General features: G+C 43.4%; 1 protein-coding gene across 3 annotated transcripts in view; it reads left to right on the forward strand.

Moving 5' to 3' along the window:
• Fam120b (family with sequence similarity 120B) overlaps positions 1 to 17,522 on the forward strand; it is a 79,702-nt gene that overhangs the window by 9,533 nt on the left and 52,647 nt on the right. Inside the window, exons 1-2 of one of the 3 annotated variants that reach the window (XM_036168516.1) lie at positions 8,299 to 8,666; positions 14,391 to 15,768. In XM_036168516.1, the coding sequence (XP_036024409.1) occupies positions 14,407 to 15,768 (1,362 nt within the window). In that variant the 5' untranslated portion in view covers positions 8,299 to 8,666; positions 14,391 to 14,406. Of the gene's footprint in view, positions 1 to 8,298; positions 8,667 to 14,390; positions 15,769 to 17,522 lie in introns of those variants that run through there. The other 2 variants (XM_036168515.1, XM_036168517.1) reach the window with 2 other exon arrangements.

Below are 17,522 nucleotides of genomic sequence, written 5' to 3' on the forward strand. Positions count from 1 at the left end.
TGGCTCCACGTCCATGCACACTTGGGCAGTGCTAACTGGACTCAAAGGGTTATTAAAGCAAAAACAAAAACAAAAACATGAAGTTGGGAGGAGTATTTTGGATGGGACATTGGAGAATAGTTGATAAGAATTGAGCATGGGGCCACATCCTCAAAAAAGAATGATTCTTCCTTCCCTAGCAACTACCAATGGCCAGCAGCTCCTCAGTCTTGTCTACCCCATATGCCAGAATTTTGCCTTGTTTGATCTTGGATAGGTCTTATATAGGTAAACACAGCTATTTTGAGTTCATGATTGTGGTAGTTAATGTCATGTCCAGGCGACAGCATTTCACAGAACTCCTCCTCATCCTTTGATTCTTATATTCTTTGTAATTTTTTAAAATCCATATGTGCATTGGTATTTGGCATGCATGTTTGTCTGTGTGAAGGTGTCAAAGCCCCTGGAACTGGAGTTACAGACAATTGTGAGCTGCTATGTGGGTGTTGGGAATTGAACCTAGGTCCCCTGGAAGAACAGCCAATGCTCTTAACTGCTGAGCCGTCTCTCCAGCCCAGGTTCTTATATTCTTTCTGCCTCTTCTTCCTTCATGTTCCCTGAGTCTTAGTGATTGTGGGATTAATATAGATGCCCCATTTCAGGCCAAGCGTTCAGCACTTTGGCCACGTATGTGTCTCTCCACTGACTGCTGCCCACTGCAAGAGGAAGCTTCTCTGACCAGGGTTGAGAGCGGCCCACATCTAGGGGTATAAGCATAAATATTTAGGCAGCAATTTGATGGCATGAGCATTCAGCAAAATAACAATAATGGCAGGTTTATCCTAGGGCCTATGTCCTTCTCAGCCATAGGCTTCTGACTGAGGTTATACCAGGCAAGAAATGCCCTCCCATGGAGCAGGTCTCAAATCCAACCAGGAAGTGGTTACCATTAGGGTCGCTGTTATACCAGTAGACACATCTTGTCTTGGAAGGCCAGTATTGCAGCATACAGGACGCAGTGCTAGGTAAAACCGTTGATGTCTTTTCTCCCCAGAAACCTGATGACACCTCTGATACTGTGAAAGTTAGCCAGCAGGAAGGGAACTTTTCCAGCAGACTTAAGATTGATTTCTCTGTGTTCTGCAGTCAAAGTGTAGTGGTTTCATCAAAAGTATCTTATTGTGTAGTTTTGGTGGCTAGCAATTGCTATGCACCATTTTCTTCTAGTCTTGAAAGAAAGAGACTTTCAGATAGTCTTTGACTGGCCCTCCCTCCACTGTAGTATATAATAATCTTTGTAGGTTTATTTGGTTTTTGTTTTTCAAAACAGGATGTCTTAGTTAGGTTTCTATTGCTGTGAAGAGACACCATGACCACAACAACTCTTATAAAGGAAAACATTTAATTAGAGCTGGCTTACAGTTCAGAGGTTTATTCCATTATCATCATGGTGAGAAGCATGGTGGTGTGCAGTCAGACATGGTGCTGGAGAAGGAGCTGAGAGTTCTTACATCTTGATCCACAGGCAGCAGGAACAGACTGAGCCAATAAGCCTGGCTTGAGCTTCTGAGACCTTATACTCTGCCCCCAGTGACACACCTCCTCCAGCAAGGCCACACCTCCCATTAGGTCCACTCCCTCTGGGCCTATGGGGCCTTTTCATTCAAACACCACAGTCTCCATATCAGTATGATTTCCAATCTCTTAAATTTAAACTTTTTGTTTCTTCCGCCAGACATTTATTTTATTATTATTTATTATTTATTTTATTTTTTTTACACAGAATTCTCACTATGTAGACCAGGCTGGCTTGAACTCACAGAGATGCACCTGTCTCTGCCTCCATGTTATAGGATTAAAGGCATGTGCCACCATGCCCAGCAACTCAGAATCATTTATTTCTGGTGTTTTGAAGTTTTGTGAGGATGTATCTTGTAGATCTTTTGAGGTTTGCTTTTTGAGCACTGACTGGCATTTCCAACATTTCTTCTAGATATGAGAGGTTTTCTTCAATTATTTCTTTGATGATTTTCTTCTCTTCATTCAAAAAATTCTCTCTTCCTGTAATTCCTATTTTTGGATGCCAGGACACTTGTTTTAATCTAGTTGTCTTGTGTTTTGTTTTCTGTCTCTTTGTGTCCCATCATCTTAGAGACGACCTCCTATTTATCATTCATTAATTTATTTATATAGTAATTTTTATCATTCATAAGTTTGTCATTTTAATTTTTAAGATTCCCCTTATTCTAAGTATCCCCTCTTGTCTTTTTCCATAAATGTAATATCTTCTGCAATGGCAGATCTAATTTTGCATGACATTTTTCTCTTCCTTGCATGTTTTATTTTTTCTACTATCTTTATTTTTAATAGTTTTTTTCTTCCTTGGTTGTATATTTTTAGGAAACAAATGCTTTGGAAAGCTCTGCGTGGTACATGAGGACTATCAGATTGGCAGCTGCTTGGGGCTTTGGTCTGCTCATCGCCACAGCCTACCCTAATTCTCCCTTACCTCTCATCATGAATCCTCTTCTTTGAGAACTTTGTCTCCTTGGTGGCTGTATCACAACACCCAAGTTTTTACCTTAAGCTCTCTCTTAGATTTATACTTTTTGCTAATCGGTCCTTTTTTTTCTAATCCTCTCGTCTTCCCACCACCTTGTCTCTCTGTCCTTTGTCATCACTGTCCTGATCCTCAGGCTACTCTGTACTGCAGTCAGAGTACAGGCTTTTCACATAGACCTTGTGCTGGTGTCTGAGATCAGAGTGCCAGGACAGCTGGATTCCAGCAAGATCTCTCCTTTAGTTGATTGTCTTCTCCTTATTCCCTACGTGGTAGAACAGGGCAAAAGACCCTCTGGATCAAATGAGGGTTCTACCATCAAGCCCCATTCACTTCCCAAAGCACCCCACACTTCAAATAGCATCATAGATTTCAAAGTCTGAGCTATTGGGGACACAAACATTTAAAATCTTACTGCATGTTTCACTGGTGTTCTAGTGTCTAGTGTGTCCGTTTGTGTCCTCAACCATAATGAGTTCCTTAAGACTAGAAGCCATTTCATGTATTTTTGATGAAACCCAACTATGCTTAAGCAGCAGGTTCTGGGCACTATTTGTTGATTTTACTTAGAAGGAAAAACTCAATAGGAAATGATAGCCTTGATTATCAGAAAGATGTCTTTCCAAACCCTTTAACTTTAATATAATCCATGATGTTACTTCAACTTAGTTATGTATTTTGAGTGCTTCATTGAGTGTCCTACCAGAAATCCTGAAACAAATCATAGAATGTTTTCCCTACTCTATTTGAATGAAGTTTCATTAGTTCACCAGGAATCAGAAAGTCCCCACTGGGATCAACAGATAAGTTTTGGGATGCACCTTAATCAATTTGGTATATTAATAATTGGATTTTGTCAGGAGTTCACAATTTATATTGATCTCAAAGCCATCTGTCATACAAATGGCGAAAAAGAGTTCCCCTGATTGTACAGAAGCTGAAATGGAAACTACAGAAGTGAATGAAACTGTGATGTAATCAAGAACTAGGAGCATCGTACTACAAGGATTAGTTTAAGAGTATCCTGAGTGTAAATGGCCCTATTTAGGCTTATCAAGACTCAATCCTTAAACTTATTGCAGGATGGAGGTTAATAATTTAAGGCAATGCTCACTGAAGGAAAGTGTTAACGGCATGTCAAATCTTTGTTAAAAGTGTCCTTTGAGGGCTGGAGAGATGGCTTAGAGGTTAAGAGCACCAACTGCTCTTCCAGAGGTCCTGAGTTTAGTTCAATTCCCAGCACCCACACGGTGGCTCACAACCATCTGTAGTGAGATCTGGCACCGTCTTCTGTGTACATAATAAATAAATAAATCTTTTAAAAAAAAAGTGTCCTTTGATATCTTCCTCTGATGAGTGTTGTGTCTTAGTCAGGGCTTCTATGGCAGTGGTAAAACACCATGACCAAAAGCAACTTGGGAGGAAAGGGTTTCTTTCACCTTGTAACTCTCAGGTTACACTCTATCACTGAGGGGAAACCAGGGCAGGAACCACAGCAGGAACTAAAAGCAGGAATTCAATCAGAAGCCATGGAGAAACTGGCTTGTTTTCCATGGCATGCTTAATCTGTGTTATAATACAAATCAAGACTCCCTACCCAGGGGTGGCACTGCCCTCAGAGGGCTGTGCTCTTGTACATGAATCATTAAGCAAGAAAATATCCTACAGACTTTCCTAAAGGCAATTTGATGGAAATATTTTTTTGGTTTTGTTTTTGCTTTTTTGAGACAGGGCTTCTCTGTGTAGCTTTGCCCCTTTCCTGGAACTTGCTTGTAGACCAGGCTGGCCTCGAACTCACAGAGATCCATTTGCCTCTGCCTCCCGAGTGCTGGGATTAAAGGCGTGCGCCACCGCCGCACGGCGGAAATATTTTCTTAATTGAAGTTTCTCTTCCCAGAAAACTCTAGCTTTGTGTCAAGTTGATAGAAAACAGAAACAAACAACAAAAAACCCAACCAAGATCATGGATCTCTTATGAGCCTGACAATTACACTACTATTACTGCCAAAGCCCTTCCCTTCTTTTGTTTGTCCCCAAGATCTCATCATGTCCTTATCAATATTATATACAAAACACAAATAACTTTAAAAGTCCAAGTTCTCTTTAAAACACAACGTGTCTCTTTAAAAGTCCAAAGTCTCTCAACTGTGGGCTCCTATAAAATCAAAACAAGTTAAATATTTTCTTACTCCAAGAGGGGGAAACCAGGGCACAGTTACATTCAAAGCAAAGCAAAAACCGAAGTCCAAGAGTGTGAAGCTTGTTGTCAGATGCCTGGGACTCATGATCGTCAGGGCTCTAAAGGACTCTGCGGCCGTGGCATCCATAGCACATAGTACATTTCACAGGCCCAGGCTACCTGCATTCTATAGTTGCTGTGGCCCTTGATGGCCATATCCATGGTTACTGACATCTCCAAAATGCTGGGGTCTCCGCTGGAACTGGATTGCATCTTCACCTATGTCCTCTCCTGGACTCTCACAGTGCCAAGCCTCAGCTGATCTCCATGACTCCTTCATGTTTTCAAAACCAGAACCACCGGGAAGACTCTTACACATTACCAAATTCGGCGGCCAGTACAGGTATAAACATGGCCCCGGCTGGATCACAGCTTCTCTGTGCTGGCACTAGTGAAACACTTCCTGGAAGCTGCCTCAATAATGCTGGTCTGTTCTTAATTACAGAGGGTTCTCCAACCTCAGCTAGTCAGTACTGATCATCCTAGCAAAGCAAGTTTCACTTCAATAGTTCTGGTCTCTTGCTAAACATAGCCAATTCTTCAGTTCCACCTGACCAGAGCCACAGATTATTTTATTATTTCATTTTTATTTTATGTGAATGAGTGTTTCTGTATGTATGTGCTTGCCTGATGCCCTAGAAAGTCAAAAGAGGGCATCAGATCCCCTGGGACTGGAATTATAGATGGTTGTGAGTTGCCCTGTGGGTACTGGGGATCAAACTTAAGTCCCCTCAATAGCAACAAGCTCTTAACCACTGAGCGAATTTTCTAGCTCCTAGATCCTTAATTCAAAATACAGAATGGTCCTAATAGTGCCTTTAAGAGCCTCTCAAACTTCCCTCTCAACTTTGGAAGCCAGACTTTCATCATCTGTACCGTCCTCAGCGTTATCTTCTAAGTTCCCACAAGAGCTCAGTAAGCTCTGAACACTCAATGGCTTTTCTAGTCCAAAGTTCCGAAGTCTTCCCACGATCATCCCCAGACATGTCAAGTCTGTCACAGCAATATCCCATGAACTTTGTACCCATTTTTATCTTAGTGTTTTCATTACTATGGTAAAAACACCATGACCAAAAGCAACTTGGAGAGGAAAGGCATTTATTCAGCATATATGTCCTGGGTCACAGGCCACTGAAGGAAGCCAAGGCAGGAATCTGAAGGCAGGAAGTGAATCAGAAGCCATGGGGGAATGCTACTTACTGGCTTGTCTTCTGTGCCTTGTTCAGATTGCTTTATTACCCAACTGAAGACTCTCTGACCAGGAGTGGCAGGGCCCCCCGTAGCCTGGGCCCTCTCACATGGAATCATTGATCAAGAAGATATCCTACAGTGTTGCCTACAGGCGATCTGATGGCAGTATTTTCTTTCCAGATAACTCTAGCTCATGTCAAGTTGAAAAATATCCAACCAAAACATGTTGGATGATTTGCTTTCTGGACTGACAAGTGTCATCAGGCCATAGCAGCAGTTGCCTGAGAGAGAGACTGGGAATAGGGGTTTGAGTGAGGATGTCCCCCATAGGCTCAGATATTAAATTCTTGGTCCTCAGTTGTTGACAGTTTGGGGAGGTTTGGAAGGTGTGGCCTTTTTTGTGGAAGTGTGTCACTTGGGAGTGGGGGGCTTTGAGGTTTTAAAACCTCAAACTATTCCCTTTTCATTTTCTCTGCTTCCTGTATGTGGTTGGAGATGTGAGCTCAGCAGCCCCTGTTGCCAGACTTCCCTACGGGGATAGTGATTCCCTCTGGAATGGTAGTCATGGTGTTTTATCGAAGCAATAGAAAAGTAACTAAGGTCTGGGCGGTGATGGCGCATGCCTTTAATCCCAGCACTCAGGAGGCAGAGCCAGGCAGATCTCTGTGAGTTCAAGGCCAGTCTGGCCTAGAGCAAGATCCAGAACAGGCACTGAAACTACACAGAGAAAGCTTGTCTCAAAACAAAACAAAAAGAAAGAAAAGAAAGGAAAAGCAACTAAGATACTGAGAAACTAACCTAATATTGGCAGAGATGAAGGCTGAATTGGGAACATTGCACTGTCTCCACTATTCCCAAGTTTGCTAAGGCTGTGAGTGATATTGCTGCCACTCCTGAAGGACTGAAGGACTATCAGGATGGTGGCAATTGCAACTTGGGTCTCACAATTTCTGGAGACCTCCAAGTTGTCAGTCAAGCAGGAACTACAAATCAAGCAGCTGCCCTTGGAGGTTCCTCAAGCTGACATCAAGGCAACTGCAAAACTCTTGCTCTAGGCACCAGTGTCCAGAGACAACTTCAGGTCAGATGTGGATGCCCCAAAGAGACTGCTTCAGTCAGGGAAACCACTGCCATTAACCACCGGCCCTGCTGAGGCACTGCCTTAGGAAACTCTGCTTTAACCATGACACCTCGAGATGATTCTTAGATGACCTTCCTCAGTTACTCCGGACCTCATGACCTTAGGCAGATGTTTTTACTGCAAGCTGGCCCTGAGCTGCCAATGGTGTTTACTCCAAGTGGTTTTAATGCAAACTTGTACTCTTTTATCATTGGTAGGGAGGCTGAGTTGGCTTCATGAACAGATGAGTCCAGGGTATAGCTCAGGGTACAGCACCCAGTAGAAGAGAGAGGGCTGTTGGAGAGACCATGGAGAGCTGAGGCTGTGCAGGGCTGCCGGAGTGTTGGGAAAGCATGATACAGACAAGAACAGAAACTACCAGAGGTAAAACACTACAAAATGCTGAGACTCGAAAAACTGTGAGCTGCAGCTGCTGCCAGAATCCGGGAAAGTCACTTGAGTAGCTACCTCTGGCTGCTGAGGAAGCATCCGTGAGCTGTTAGGCTAAGGGCTGAAAGCCCTGTCACCATAAAGCTAAGTGTGTTGACTCAAAGCTATCACAGCCAAAGCTGTAACCTTGAGATCCAAGGGTTTTCAGCACCCCAAGCTGGGGGCCTACTGACACAAAGGGAGCTACACTTTGCCTGTTGGGAATTTCCATCCAAAATACGGCCCCAGACAGCACAAATGTGGCCCACACCAAAAGGCTGGCCACGCTAAACACTACCCAACACAGTGACCGGTATCATGGTCTGTGACCACTCTGTATATGGACCCTTAGTGCTCAGGTGTCCAACCTGGGCCTCCCTTCACTACTGGTATTCTCAGGAAGGTTCAAGACCAGGCCAGTGTCCTCACAGCCTCCTACACTTGGCGGGGACACAAGTTGTGGTCTATGGAGTGGCCAGGGTTTCCAGCCAGTAATCTCAGCGGCCTGTGTGCATGCACTGCCAGAGCAAGACAAGAAGAGGTGCTAGTGCCGGCTGCCACCGGATCCTGAAGATTCAGTCTAGGGACAAACCAACCCATCTATCGCCGACAGGCTACCCAGGGGTGGGCGGGCCTCCTAGGCTAGTCCCCGGTTGCTGGGTAACGGGTTGAGGCTGTCCGTCTTCCACAGGGCCTGAGCACCACCCACCTCGCGTCTGGATCCAGCGCCTGCGTACTGCATCCCTTTCGTCCCACCGTCCCTCTACACCCAGTTATGTAAGCACAAGCTTCACCTTGTCTAAAAAGGCACGGGCGGAAGTGCATATTACGGAAGCGGAAATGATCATGCCGAAGACTGCGATCTGAAATCTCGTGGATGCGTCTGCAGTTCCTGCTGCGCTCCTCTAGGTAGGCCCTGACAGAGGGATCGGCCCTCGGTCTCGGCCGTCGCGCCTCCCCACCCGGGACTCCTCCCAGCGGCAAGTCCGCTCTCCGCCGCGACCACGCCCCTCCGCCCCGGGCCCTGACTGCTTCTGCGTCCGGCTGGTGCGGTCCCAGCGGAAGGGGCAAGGCACCCACCCTCCTGCAGGCGGAGCGGGGTGGAGGCTCTTCCCGACCCCAGCCGCAGGACGCTGAGGACCAGCGAGGTAGAGTCTCTCAAGCTGGTATAGAGGCTGGGGAAGGAGGAGCTAGTACCTGCAAACCCGTGGTAGGGGAGCTGTGGGACGTGAGATGCTGGAGAAGGGGCTGGGCCTTAGCTGTGTCGAGTTCCTCTGGGGAGGGGGATCATCCTTTTGGTTAGGCTTTTTCTGCACATGCTCTCAGATTTTTCCGTCTTAGGGACTAGCTGTTACCCACGACCACGTTCTTCAAGAAGTCTCTCGTTGTTTTCCCCATCTCACACCCATTAGCGGATATTTCCTGGCCTTTCCTGACGTTAGTGTACTGTAGGAGCCCTGGCTACTTTTTTCTTACCCGTTTTTGAAAGGCACCAACAACACATGCGTTATTTTTCTTACCACTCTCACTCTTTAAAAAAAAAAAAAAAAAATAGGGTTGGGGATTTAGCTCAGTGGTAGAGCGCTTGCCTAGCAAGCACAAGGCCCTGGGTTCGATCCTCAGCTCAAAAAATAAGAGAGAAAAGAGAGAGAGAGAGAGAGAAAGAGAAAGAAAGAGAGACAGACAGACAGAAAGGAAGGAAGGAAGGAAGGAAGAAAGAAAGAGAGAAAATACTGTCCAGCCAGTCTTCCAAACGTTGGTATCTGTGAATGAACATCTTTGGCCCGAGAAAACTTAAATGGCTGACATTTGAGGTCATTTGTTTTCAGCATTCGGGGATTCTACTCTATCTCCAAACTGGAATCTGGGTATATTTATAGAATTGAAAATGAAATGTTCACGATTTCAGGCTTTGGGGTCTCTGCTTACATGAACAGCTTTCAAGGCATTGGGAACGCAATAGCTCTCTGTTCATAATTGACATTCTTTTTTTTTTTTTTTAAGAAGTATCCCCAACTGTATATTGTAGGCCCTTTACAACTTGCCATTTGTCCCATTTTGCTGCTTTGCAAATATTCTTGTCCTAATCTTTCCCTTCCCAATTTCCCACCCTCAAAGCAGTGCTTACTTTTGGAATGTTCTAGCCATAGGGTTGAACATTGTAACTTCTGTACTTCAGGTATTAGATTAATTTCATTTAATTTCTGAGTTGACTCCACCTTGGTAAGAAGGATATATCCCACATAATGCTATCGATTGTTATAGAACTTAATACCAAGTATAAATAGTTTTTATTTTATTGTTAGACATTATTTCTCTACTTAGCTTTCTCTTTGGCTATCATGGGAGTCTGTAAACTGTGAGCTGGTGCTTGATCTTACTTTATAGACCGGCCCTTGGTTTATTCATTTATTTTTTTCCAGTAGGCATTGGTCCTAGCATATAGGAGACATTGTGGAATATGTTGTGCTGTGACGGTGATGTCATTGTCTCAAAAGGTCCACTCTGTTTGTAGTAATTCTCAGAGCATCTCAGGCTGTGTTTTAAGCAATAGGACTTCTGTCTAGCAGGAGAAGGAGTGGGCTCTTTGGAGAGTACCCTCACCTCAGCATTTATTTACTGCTTATGTACCTGGCAATTATCTAGCTGTAAAAATTCTCCAGTTAATTTGTACATTTTTTTTCCCAGTCACCTTGTAATAACTTTAGGGAACTAAGAACCTCCTTACATGCTTTTAGCAATAAAGAAAAACAATGATAACTTAAACAATATCCATAGCTTTCTGTCTCCTGTTTGGCCATTTTATTTTAAAATGTACTATCTGTGTTCTGTGATAGACACTTTCTGAAGAAGTGTAAACATGCCTGTTCACCCCAGGTAGCCCACTGACAACAGACCAAAAACCAGTTCCAACTAAGTCTGGCTTAAGGAACCAGTATGTTTATTGAGGTCACTTACAGGAACATGGTGACTCAGACGTGGCGCTATAACCAAAGCCCACCCCAGCATGAGTAACAATGCAAGAAAACTATATCTGTGAAGCTCCTGTCACAACTTGCAGGCACCCTGGCTATTTGGAAACACCTTCTCCTGAGCAGTTACTGCTTTTGTAACTTTGGGACAGGTCCTTAAAAATGTTATAAGTCTGGAGAGCTTCCTGAGTCTTACGAGGTTCCCTCTTCCTTTCAGGAAGGAATTGGATGTTGTAAATATTTAGCAGTTGAAGGCCTTTAAATGTCAGAAGGCATGTTCTAATATCATAGGTCCCCATACCTTTTCTAAGTACCTGCGTGTGCGTGTGTGTGCGCATGCATGTGTGCGTATGTATATATGTGTGTGTGTGTGTGTGTGAGTGTGAGATACGCCATTTTCCTGAGGTGGTTTGTGATTCACAGTGTGAGGAATCAACAGCGTGAAAGCTAGGAAGAACTGGTGTCTGCTCTGTTAAAATATCAGGCTTCCCATTATGGGTTGAGGAAGGAGCAGAAACATTTGAACAAAACCAAAGCAGTGTACCGAGCCTGGCTTCCTGGAAAATAAGGAGACTGCCTCAAGAAACGCGTTGTCTTCGTGGCTTTAGTAGAAAATATTTGAAACAAACAAACAACAACAAAAGTGCCTTCTTACTGGCATTGGGGAGACCGCAGCTCCAACATGGAGGCTGCCATGATGCACCTGGCAGCTTGTCAGTCCGGAAAGGGTGGAGGATGTGTGCTGCTGCCTGTCTCACTCTCTCTTCACGTGTTTTCTGTGTCGTGAGTGATGCTGAAGGCTTCTGGAGCCGCTGCCCGTGGACCATGTTGCCACGGCTCGTGTCTTAATGGACACGGCTCTTGGATCCTAGCACCCCGTGAAGAGCCAGGAGAGAAGTGGCATTTTCTCAGCGCATAGAAATGTAGTCCCTGAATGAGTAATATTTACATCCGTCAGTCCATCCGCTGTAAACTGTGGGACTTAATCTAGAGGTAGGCACAGACCAGTGGTCTCGAGTTTGTGAACTGTGTGTCCTGACTAGCCTTGTCTTCACATACCCCCTTCACAAAGTCTGTCTTCTGCATACTGGGTTGGATCATATTAACGCAAAAACCACACTTTTCCAGAAATGAATGTAAATTGTCAGGGGTTGTGATATAATTCAGTGGCAGAATGTTTGCCTACATATGTGAGACCTAGAACTACATCAAAATGACAACAACAAGAACAGGAAGTGCCACCTTCCCAAATGCAGGGTCCAAACCCAGGAGTCCAAGAGATAACCCTGATAGTTGAGATAATCGTGTCGTCATCAGGCTCAGTTCCGACTGCAGTAACTCAAATATTGTCATTACAGTTTGATGATAAATCTTTGGTGTGTGTATATATATATATATACACACACACACACACACATATACATATATATATATAACAATAGTAGTTTTAACATAAAATATATAATATTTATGTCCACCCAACTTTTGATGCCTAAATTGCTAATGACAACTTCAAATTCTACCAGGAGCGAGCTAGCGTCTATTAGTAACCAGTAAATTCCTAAAATGGTAGTCCTGTGAAGGCGCCTCTGTTTAGTCTAGAGTTTCACAGCTTCTTCATTAGTATAGTGCAGCTTGTAGCTTTTACCATACTTCGTCAGTTTGTTTTACAGGTTAGTGTTCATGTGTGCGAGTGCTCAGCTCTGCCTGGCTGGTGAACACACTATAAGATGACATAGTCTCTCTGCCCTAGGTCTTCAAGAGGCATTATTTTGTGTTGCTTTTTGTATATTAAGGACTTGTTGTTATTACTATTTTATCAAAGGACTTAGTGGCTTGATGCCATGGTAAACCAAAAAAAAAAAAAGAAGAAGAAGAAGGAAGAAAAATATACCATTAAGATGCAAGGTTTCTTGTGGAATTTTTTTTTAATTATTGATGGACCTGTTGTCTGCCTGAAGAATGTCTTTCATTTATATACAAGGACATATATAAGTGTTTCTTACTAAGTAAAGAATTCTGATGATACTTTCCCACATTTTGAATTCTGACTCTTAAACTATTTTGTATCTATATCTCAGTTTTCTCATAGTCGCTGCCTCAAATGATGCAACTATTCAGCTTAGTACAATTTTATGCAGCTCCTGGTTAACACCTTTATTGAGTGTACCTGACCGGTTTCCGGAATGTATCAGCATAGTAACAGTAGTATCCATACCTGTCATTTCCAAAGTATACCCTCGGGCATGCTTTCTTCCTGCCTGCCTCCATCAGACACACCAGTTAGATCACAGACCCGCCACATGCCTGTGTCACCTAGAAGGGAGCTCAGCCTCTTATGCCAATCCTTAAGAAAACCTTGAATATGGGCTGGAGAGATGGCTCAGAGGTTAAGAGCACCGACTGCTCTTCCAGAGGTCCTGAGTTCAATTCCCATCATCCACATTGTGGCTCACAACCATCTGTAATGAGATCTGGCACCTTTTCTGTATACATAATAAATAAATAAATCTTAAAAAAAAAGAAAGAAAGAAAGAAAGAAAGAAAGAAAGAAAGAAAGAAAGAAAGAAAGAAAGAAAACCATGAATAATAACTTTACTTTTATTGAGTGCTTTCATGTCTTACGACTCCTGGCAAGTAGGCTAGGTCATATGATATGGAACTACCTCCCCTCCAAACAAACAAACAAACAAATAACAAAACCAAAACAACATTACCATCCGTTTGTTTCTTGTAAATGGAAAGAATTCTCTCTTCCTTCAGGACCTCTTCATGTCATCTGTGGTTTGGCGCTGTACCTCCCTTACCATTCTGGGAACCGAACAGTCTGGTTCTCTGCTGTAACCACCCCTGTCATGCTCGATCTGTTCGTGAACCTCTATTGGGACCTGAAGTCTTCCTGTCCTGCTTCATCGCCCCATCATGGCCGCCGGTCACCATCTAAGCCATAACCCTAATAAAGCTCCCATCTGAAAGGAGATCATGTCAGCCTCTTTTCTACAAAGCATGTATTTATTTTTTATTTGTGGCAATCACTGATCTGATTTTGCCACTACAGACTCGCTTAGCTATCAGTGAACTAAAATTCTATGTACATCAAGTCAGTGTGTTCTTTTGGGGGTGGGTGGCGTCTGGCTACTTTTAGTTATGTAGTTATTCAGGCCAGGTGTGATGGCACACACCTTTAATCCCAGCACTCAGTAGGAAGAGGCAGATGGGTTTCCCTGAGTTCAAGGCCAGCCTGGTCTATAACCAGAGTTGCATGGTGAGACCCTATCTTCCTCCCCGCCCCCCCAAAAAAGGAAGTATTTTGAAGGTTACTCATGTTTCGTGTTCCAATTTATATTTTAGATTTTAAAAATAACTAATACTTAAGTTCTAGTTGGGAAATAATTACCCATTTAAAAACCTAACTCAGGCTGAGATGGCTTAGTGGGCGACGACACTGCTGCCATGCCTGATGACTGGAGTTCTGTTCCTAGGACTCACATGGTAGAGGAAGTTACACAAATTGTCCTCTGACCTCCACACATGCACCCTGGCTGCCTCCCGCCTCCCACCCCCTGCTGCCTCAAGACATAAATGGAAAGTAAAACTTTACCTCTTTGAATTTAACTGAGAAATGCCTTGAATAATAGGTGAGATTTCAAAAGATTGCAATGCTGGATATTGTCTTTGTGAAAGTCCCGCTCTAGAAATTAATGTATGCTTAGTAAAAATGCCTTCTGTATTTCCACTGAAAATACTACACTCCTAAATCAGTATGTCCTTAGTGTGGTAACACAAGATCTTCAGAACATTAAATATTGTCTGTGTCTGCTTTGATGAATGTCACATGTCTAGAAATAATGCCATAGTTACTAATTATGGATTCTTTCTTTCTCCTTTCTTTTTTTGCAGATTCATAGAATCAATTATGGGAGTGAGAGGTTTACAGGGTTTTGTGGGAAGTACCTGCCCACATATATGTACAGTAGTAAATATCCAAGAGCTGGCAGAGCGTCACAGAAACAAGTACCCTGGATGTACCCCTACCATTGTGGTGGATGCCATGTGCTGTCTCCGATACTGGTACACACCAGAATCCTGGATCTGCGGTGGCCAGTGGCGAGAATACTTTTCTGCCTTGAGAGATTTTGTAGCGGCCTTCACATCTGCCGGCATCAAGTTGATATTCTTCTTTGATGGCATGGTGGAGCCAGGTAAGAGAGATGAGTGGGTAAAGCGAAGACTTAAAAACAACAGGGAGATATCCAAGATTTTTCACTATATCAAGTCAAAGCGAGATCAGCCGGGCAGGAACATGTTCTTCATTCCCTCTGGGCTAGCCATATTTACACGGTTCGCTCTGAAGTCCTTGGGCCAGGAAACTTTCTGTTCATTACAGGAGGCAGACTATGAGGTGGCTTGTTATGGTCTCCAGCACAACTGTCTTGGGATCCTTGGGGAAGACACTGATTACCTGATTTATGACACTTGTCCCTACTTTTCAATTGGTGACCTCTGCCTGGAGACTCTGGAAACCATCATGCTCTGTCGAGAGAAGCTCTGTGAGAGTCTGGGCCTCCATGTGGCAGACCTTCCTCTGCTGGCCTGTCTGCTTGGCAATGACATCACCCCAGAGGGCATGTTTGAAAGCTTCCGGTACAAGTGCTTGTCCTCCTATGCCTCTGTGAAAGAGAATGCTGGCAAGAAAGGAAATATTATCTTAGCTGTCTCAGACTATATCGCCAAAGTTCTTCACTTGCATCAAGGTGAGAAAAAGATAGAAGAGATGTTACCCTTGGGACCAAACAAAGCTCTTTTTTATAAAGGAGTGGCATCATATCTTTTGCCAGGGCAGAAATCTCCATGGTTAGTTCAAAAACCCAAAGGGACAATAACAGACAAGCAAGTAGTGAGTTTAAACCCTGAATCTAAGCAAGAAGTCCCTATGTGTGTAGATCCTGAGTCCAAGCAAGAAGTTCCAGTGTGTAGTAATCCTGAGTCCATGCAAGAAGTTCCCATGTGTGTGGATCCTGAATCCAACCAAGAGGCTTCCATGTGCACAGATCCTGAATCCAAACAAGTTCCCATGTGCACAGATCCTGAATCCAAACCAGAAGTTCCCATGTGCACAGATCCTGAATCCAAGCAAAAATTACCTCCAGAAACAGAGGCTGAATTTAATCTAGAAGTACTCATGGGTACACACCCTGAAATTAAACAAGAAGACACCATGGATATGGAACCTGAAATTAAACAAGTAAGCATGGTTTCAGACTCCAAAATCTTAAAGGTAAGTGGACATGCTTCCCCCACTGCCACCTATGGGGTCATATTTGAAAGTGTACTTACTAATGGGAATTTACTAATTATCTGCAGAGAGCTGTAGGAAGACACAGACTAGACACCTCTTGAGTCTAGTTAGGAAGATTTATCATAAATATGAAATCATATTGTAAGTACATTTGATATTGTCTTATAAATATGGGAAAGAGCTGTCGGAATTCTAAAGAGAGAATGTTGTGGATTAAGGTATAAAGAGGTTTCCCAATGGATTCAGGCCTTAAGGAAGACAACATTTGCTCTGAATAAGTCAAATGTGGGGTTGTGGGAACCCTACAGATGTAGTGATTAAATTAGTGTCACTGTGAGGCATACTGGTAAACTATCCAGGCAAGAGCCTAGGGCTTGGGTAGAGGGAGACTTGGAGGAGATAGAATGTAACCACACTATAAAAGTAGCTAAGTGCCAGGCGTCTAGGCTGATTCTAAGTTAACAATCTGTAGACTCTGAAGAGTTATCTGTAGGCTCTGAAGAGTTCACTCTGGTGGAGAGTCACTGTTCAGTACCTATTTACACGAGGTCCATGTTAGGCACAGGGTTTATCATTTCTCAGTTGACTCTTACAACAGCCCTGTGAAATAGGTGCTTTTCTAATCATCCCCAACTCCACCATCATGGCTTCACTCATGCTAAGCATGTGCTAGGCCTTGAGCCACATCCCAGTCCTGTTATCTTGGTTGTCCTAATAAGGTGGATATCCACAGGAATGACCACAGATTGCAAGCTGAGAACCAAGCATGATTTTACCCACAAACTTTGAGTACTACAGTGTATTACCGTTCTTCAACTACAGATCTAGGAATTCTGTCTCACTTTTGAGACAAGGTCTCACTATGTAGCCCTGGCTGTCCTGGAACTAACTATGTAGACCCAGGCTGGCTTTGAACTCACAGAAATCCAACTGCCTCTGCCTCCCAGATGCTAGGGTTAAAATCATGTACCACCTGGCTTTCTCCCTTTTCATGACCAATCTTTTTGAGTCTTGTTATATCTATTAAATGAGTTTCAAATTTGTACAGTATCCATTTCTTCCAGCTATCTTTTTCCCTAATCCCAGCCATCTCTTATGGAAATTACTATTTTAATTGTCAAGAAATCCTCCTGAGGGACTTTTGCCCTTTTTAGTTCATCTTGCTGTATGAAGAAATAAAGCCCTTTATTTTGTATTTTCTTCTAATTCTTATCTTGCAACAAAAGACATGTAGCCAAGAAATAATGGTATGTAGCCTCTGCCTGTCTCCAGCCTTGCACCACACTGGTTTTCTTCCTCTTCCTCTGGTTATTGGTCACCATATCTTCTACCTTGTGGACCTCTACCACGATCCTTTCTCCTGGTTAATGCTTACCGAGCTCTTCTGTTACAGCTTCTGTTAAAGTTTCTTACCCACCGGTCTGTGTGCTCCAGTTGGAATCTGTTTGTATGATCAATGTCTTTCTTGTGGTCCTCAGACAGGTCATCTGTTTTTCCAGTGCTGTATGTGTTAAGCATCATATACGTCTTTTGTAGCTTTTCTCTAAATATTGGTGGGATAAATGACGTCCTTCCCCAGCTTTAGCTCCTTAGTGACCTCCTGCTATAACAACAGTCTTTCTCCTCCTTAAAAAGCCATCGGCCTTTTTTCTGTTACATGGATTGTGGCAGCTAAACTAATAGCAAGTTACAGTGATTATGGTAAAATGTAGACTCTCACATCACCTAAGAGG

The sequence above is a fragment of the Onychomys torridus genome, chromosome 19, assembly GCF_903995425.1.
Source record: "Onychomys torridus chromosome 19, mOncTor1.1, whole genome shotgun sequence".
Taxonomy (NCBI): domain Eukaryota; kingdom Metazoa; phylum Chordata; class Mammalia; order Rodentia; family Cricetidae; genus Onychomys; species Onychomys torridus.